Raw genomic sequence first — 6,219 nt, 5'->3', positions numbered from 1 at the left:
TCCTAAAATATTAGGAATTTGTGCGCAAGGTACCTGGGATGCAACTGATCGATACAGGCAGTTTTTGACGAAAGTGACGAAAAAACTTGGCAAAAGCACCACAATGTTCAAAAGATTGCACAGAGATGCTCTTAAATCTTATTTAATACAGCCACTTTGTATGTAGAGCTATAGGACAGAAGGTCCACAGCACCTGATGCCAATACAGTGCCACAGATCAAACGAAGTGAGCACCTGGAATGAATACATAAACATGGACCACCTGCATCTCAGGTATGAATAAAAAGTATCGCTATTTGACCAAAGTAAAGTGACTAAACCTCAACCTCATTGTAACCCAACTATTGGCAGCGATGGCTGGTGCAGCGGACTTAAAATCCTCATTGCTACAGTGATGGCTCTTGACCTGTTGTGTAATCACAGTTTCTACAGATTAAACGGGTTACGGAAGGTTGGATGGGTTTAGCCAATTATCTTCTTTGTCTAGACGAGTGTCTTGGTATTGCTGGCAGTTCTGTAATAGATTCACACTGGCAAAGTGACCAAAGTCACCGATTTTCAATGGGAGTTGGCGATTTAGGGCAACATGAGTGTTGCAACAAATCACATTCGTTTTTTACAACTATATGTAAATGAGTGCATATAGCACTGCCTACCAATAGAGAAATGCAGTGATGACATATTTTTCTAGGCCAGCCTGGAAGTTAGCATCACCCTGGTTTCCTCGACAAAAACTCAATAGGATTTCTTTCATTGGCTTTTGGATACTGAAGAAAATAAGCTCAGTGAGCAGCAAAGCTTAGAATTGGTAAACGTTTTGTTCATCATGATCATCTTTACAAATGAACACAAATTTGATGAATTCTAAAGCCTACTGCAATCAGAAGAAAAATCAATTTTCCCTGGAAAAAAAAAAAAAACATCTTCCCTGAAGGTTTGAGTAAGAATAATTTTCAAGAGAATGATTATAAACTCAATGAAGCTGTAAAAGCGGACTAGTGAGTAGATGACTCTTCCTGTTTGGCGGGATGACGTTTAACATTCCTGACAACCTCTTTAGTCCCATTTAGCGACTTTTTAGCAACCTTTTTCAAAACAAGTAACTTTAAAACTTAAAGGGCTAGTTCACCCAAAACTTCTGTCATTAAATACTCACAAATTAAGGTATTTTTGATGCATCCCGTGAGCTTTTGTGAAAGAAAACAAAAAATAACAACTTTTTTCAACAATTCGTCTCCTCCGCGTCACCCTGGCGCCATTTTGGAGAGTATCACAATGTATGCTGTTCTGTGTCAGCAGCACCACGTGGATACGTTTTAATTTAACATAGTAAAATTAAAACATTTCTGTCAGAGGCGCCATGAATCATGTGAAGGACTTGTCTGTGCTGGTTATTGGGGCTGTGTGAGTTATCTTACACATGAACCCAAAATATCATGCAAAATACCTTAGTTATGACTAACTGGTCATTACTGTTATATTATAATCAGCAAGTCTGTAAACGTACTGTAACCTCACAAGTAATTCCGTATTGCTTGTACCAGTTTTTCACAAATCCGTGAGCCCGATGAAGAGTTCTGAGTCTATGCGCTGAGGTCTGAGAGAATATATTGTAGCGGTTAACCCCTAAAGCATGGCGATGCTTTCTGGTGTACAGTTGAGGTGTGTGGAAGTGCTGCTGCCTCCGGGGGACTTGAGACTGCGGGCACCACATCCCATTGCCACACCCTTCCCGATACCCCCCATGATGACCGCTGACCCTGGATGGTGATGTTGACTGCACTTCATTAAGGCCGCCATCATGGTATCGCTGTTGACAGTGCCAAACTCATAGGTGAAGGTGCCGTAGTACACCAGGACCAAGACAGTGAAGACCCATTCACAGATGGCTGCGGCATGCTGCAATACAAAACTTTCATGTATGAAGAAAATACCACCTTCACAATGAACTTACCATGATCTTTGTTAACTGATGTACTATAAATGTTTTCTTTTTTGCTGTAATTGATCTTATTTATTAATCTAGTGTATTAATTTATCTATTTGCACTGTTAATGTAGTATTGGGACAGTTGTGGCTGTGGTTAGAGAGTCGGACTTGTAACCCGAAGGTTGCAGGTTCGAGTCTCAGTACTGGCAGGAAATGTAGGTGGGGGGAGTGAATGACCAGTGCTTTCTTCCACCTTCATCATTACCCACAACTGAATGTGTGTGTTCACTACTCAATGCTGTGTGGGTGCACTTGAATGGGATAAATGCAGAGCACAAATTCTGAGTGTGGGTTACCAATAATTTTGCAGGTTTTTTTTTGTTTTTTTAGATTTAGCAACTTTTGTATTTTGTTTACGTTTCTCTCACTTTACTTAATGTCTACTGCTATCAGATACTTGAAACTTGCCAATCAATGTTTTTCTTTGTTCTCTTGTTTTAAATTGTTCTATTGCCTGTTCTATTTGTTTCTTTTTTTGTAAAAAAAAAACTTCAAGCACTGTTAACTTATTTTTTTCTTTGTTGTATTGTTTTTATTTTGTTTCTATGTTGTTTATTGTGGACTGTTTTGCTGACGCCATCATGGTATCGCTGTTGACAGTGCCAAACTCATAGGTGAAGGTGCCGTAGTACACCAGGACCAAGACAGTGAAGACCCATTCACAGATGGCTGCGGCATGCTGCAATATAAAACTTTCATGGATGAAGAAAATACCACCTTGAACGGGATGTTAAGGAATAGGCACAATGATCTTAAGCATTAATAACATTATTTACCATGATCTTTGTTAACTGATGTACTATAAATGTTTTCTTTTTTGCTGTAATTGATCTGGTGTATTAATCTAGTGTATTAATTGATCTATTTGCACTGTTAATGTAGTATTGGGACAGTTGTGGCTGTGGTTAGAGAGTCGGACTTGTAACCCGAAGGTTGCAGGTTCGAGTCTCAGTACTGGCAGGAAATGTAGGTGGGGGGAGTGAATGACCAGTGCTTTCTTCCACCTTCATCATTACCCACAACTGAATGTGTGTGTTCACTACTCAATGCTGTGTGGGTGCACTTGAATGGGATAAATGCAGAGCACAAATTCTGAGTGTGGGTTACCAATAATTTTGCAGGTTTTTTTTTGTTTTTTTAGATTTAGCAACTTTTGTATTTTGTTTACGTTTCTCTCACTTTACTTAATGTCTACTGCTATCAGATACTTGAAACTTGCCAATCAATGTTTTTCTTTGTTCTCTTGTTTTAAATTGTTCTATTGCCTGTTCTATTTGTTTCTTTTTTTGTAAAAAAAAAACTTCAAGCACTGTTAACTTATTTTTTTCTTTGTTGTATTGTTTTTATTTTGTTTCTATGTTGTTTATTGTGGACTGTTTTGCTGAAATAAATAATTTTAAAAAACTTCAAACACTGTTTAATGTTTTCTTTTTTGTATTGGTTTTATTTTGTTTCTCTTTTTTTGTAAAAAAAAAACTTCAAGCACTGTTAACTTATTTTTTTCTTTGTTGTATTGTTTTTATTTTGTTTCTATGTTGTTTATTGTGGACTGTTTTGCTGAAATAAATAATTTAAAAAAACTTCAAACACTGTTTAATGTTTTCTTTTTTGTATTGGTTTTATTTTGTTTTATTGTTTATGGATTGTTTGAAAATTACTTCTAACACTGAAATACTTCTAGCACTGTTTATTTACTGTCATTTGACTTGTTGCTTATAATTCCTATTTATTTCATTTTATTCCATTTATATAGACTAAAATATACACTTTAAAAACTCTTGAATAATTAAAAAACGCCACTGTAATTGAAGGCTACACGCCATTATTTTAATTTGATTTGTTTACATTAACATTAATATTTTTATTTTTAAATAATACAATGTGCTCAATTGCACATTAGTTTTTGCTGTACGGTAGTATCAAAACTGGTATTGCGACTCGTGAAATTTCACTGGCATTGGTACAGCCTATTAAAATATTTGTACTGTGAAAAACCTAGTAATAAGCTTATTTACTGGACATTGTATCTTTTATCATCCACTGTTGCTGAAAAGCAATAAGCCAATCAACGCTGTGCGTAAGTGTTTTTAGGATTTTCGCGCCATGTTCAAATGTATCCATCTAAATTTGATTTTCATGCATCATATCATGACTGATTTCCAATGTCTTCCTTCAGGTCAAACATAAAGTGTACTAACACTCATGGTAAGGATGATGATGACAAGTGAAACCAGAGCTCCAGCTGAGAGAGCCATGCGCACATGAGCCATCCAGTAGTCCAGCGCTGTCTCTGCTATACGGTACGTCAGAACACACTGCAGACACACAAACAGCAAGCCGGCAGGGAAAGCTACACCTGCTCCCACATAATGAAGCGTCTTGGCATGATCGACCTAAATACATTTTTGAGGGGGAAGAGAGGAATAGAAGTTAATTTAGATTTATATAATGGCTGAAGGCACAAGTCCATTCTCGCCTGCTCACCTGAAAGTTGCCCACCATGACCAAACCCAGGGCATTAATGCAGCCGGACACCAAAGCACTTGTGTTGGTCCAGCAATGATGACTGTGTTCAATCACTTGAGCATAACGCAGCATGCACACCATAACCACTGCAGGAATACATCACAAACACACGCACATAGAAGTATTTTAATATTGACATAAATCACACAACTTTAGACGACAGACTAAGCAATCAACTTCTTTAGGGAGTTTATTTTGAATATAAATTTATTTGGTTATTTATTAAATTTTAAACTGTAAATCTCACCCATAAAAGCCCCAACATTGCCAATCAAACTGAAGAGACAGCTCTCTGGTGGATAGCATCCACATTTACTGTTAAAAGATCAGAAAATCAGATATTGGGCAACCTTTTCACAAGAAGCTGGTGCAAAACAGTACTACTAAAAGGAGGCATCTCACAAATGTGGTCATTTTGTGGTATTCCAGATAAATTAAAAGTAAGTCTCACCTGATGAGGGGGATGTCTTGAAGAGTACAGCAGGTTTTTGGGAAGCCCCTCTTAGCCGTTTCCTCTGTGCAGGTCAAATTGTATGACCTATGATACAAAGAATCAAGCATGAAAGAACAGTCTAAACAGTATGTGGGTTTTTTGGATTTGGGATTTAACTCTGTAAAGCATGACTTATAAAATAATAGTGGTGTTTTTTTGGTGCAGGTGCTGATATTTATATGGCCAAAAAGTACATTCTGATAGCTTGCAATTAAAAAAAGAAAACATAAAATGCATTTAAATATCAGTTGTCACCTTATAAATTCCAATAATATGTCTTAGTAAAATGATATTTAACTACTTACTTTTTATGATCAAAGCCCTGTTGTTTTTACTGTGAGGGTAAAAGGTATAATGCAATGCAAAACAGTGATGACTGAGAGGTGTACAAATCCTCAACAGCCTAATGTATCATATTTAATATGCACATTTTAACATGATTTTTGTATGTTTGAATGTATGGATAATCAAGTAAACCTAAGATGCTTCAGTAAAATAAAGGTTCATCTTGAAATACTACTAACAATGTAAAAGTTACTCGTACTTTTACTTAATAATCAGATTTTATAGCAAAAAGACATGTGTACCCTGACCTGAAAAGGGAATATATATTAAAATTACACTTAAAATGCTATTTACTTGCTAAAATGGGTACAAAATATCAGATGACAGAAGACAGTAAGTGGATTGTGTACAACACATTTCTCAGCAATTTTCAATTATATTGATAAGTTAAAGGCTAGAAATTTGTGTATCAAATATATTGCAGTAGGCTTTATAGGGATAACTTACCAGTTCTCAACAGGACAGACATGGTGGTTCACAACTGCCATGGCGTAACTAGTGAACAAAATATTTGATGGTTATTTGTTATTAAGTACATGACTTGTCTGTATATAGTAAAAGAAAAACAGTAGAGACGGGCTATATTAAATTTAATGTAAAACTTCTGGCTCGAACTATCCATTTAACATAAACACTTACACAATCCATATCCCTGTGATGGAGAAAGCGGACAGGCTGACAGGCAGAACAATCCAGGCAGTCATTGGTCAGTCTGTGAGAGGCCTGAGACCCCAGCATGAAGGTGTGCAGGACTGGGGATATAGAGACGCGGTCTGAGACACCAGCAAGTGAAGCCATGCAGGGGGGGGGGACCAGTGGGGGCAACGTGACGCTCCTTCAACTCATAGACTGTATAAAAACATGGA

The 6,219-nt window shown here is 36.9% G+C and overlaps 1 protein-coding gene across 2 annotated transcripts; it reads right to left on the bottom strand.

Annotated features, from left to right (window-relative positions):
- Nucleotides 1–1,297: 1,297 nt before the first annotated feature.
- On the bottom strand, nucleotides 1,298–6,219 carry LOC107728219 (transmembrane protein 150A-like). Of its 2 annotated transcripts, XM_016538316.1 has the most exons (8): nucleotides 5,993–6,219; nucleotides 5,801–5,848; nucleotides 4,967–5,053; nucleotides 4,763–4,830; nucleotides 4,474–4,601; nucleotides 4,205–4,382; nucleotides 2,574–2,706; nucleotides 1,298–1,804 (listed from the first exon to the last, which is right to left on the bottom strand). In XM_016538316.1, exons 1-8 carry the CDS (start codon nucleotides 6,055–6,057, stop codon nucleotides 1,627–1,629), a joined length of 885 nt encoding a protein of 294 aa, XP_016393802.1. In that variant the 5' UTR covers nucleotides 6,058–6,219; the 3' UTR covers nucleotides 1,298–1,626. The 2 variants fall into 2 exon arrangements, with proteins under 2 accessions (XP_016393802.1, XP_016393803.1); XM_016538317.1 differs by lacking the exon at nucleotides 2,574–2,706 and having other exon boundaries at nucleotides 1,298–1,937; nucleotides 4,190–4,382.

Source organism: Sinocyclocheilus rhinocerous, unplaced genomic scaffold (assembly GCF_001515625.1).
Source record: "Sinocyclocheilus rhinocerous isolate Xijiao unplaced genomic scaffold, SAMN03320098_v1.1 scaffold847, whole genome shotgun sequence".
Taxonomy (NCBI): domain Eukaryota; kingdom Metazoa; phylum Chordata; class Actinopteri; order Cypriniformes; family Cyprinidae; genus Sinocyclocheilus; species Sinocyclocheilus rhinocerous.
Note: the sequence above shows the minus strand (reverse complement) of the source record. Positions and strands in the feature narration are given on the sequence as shown.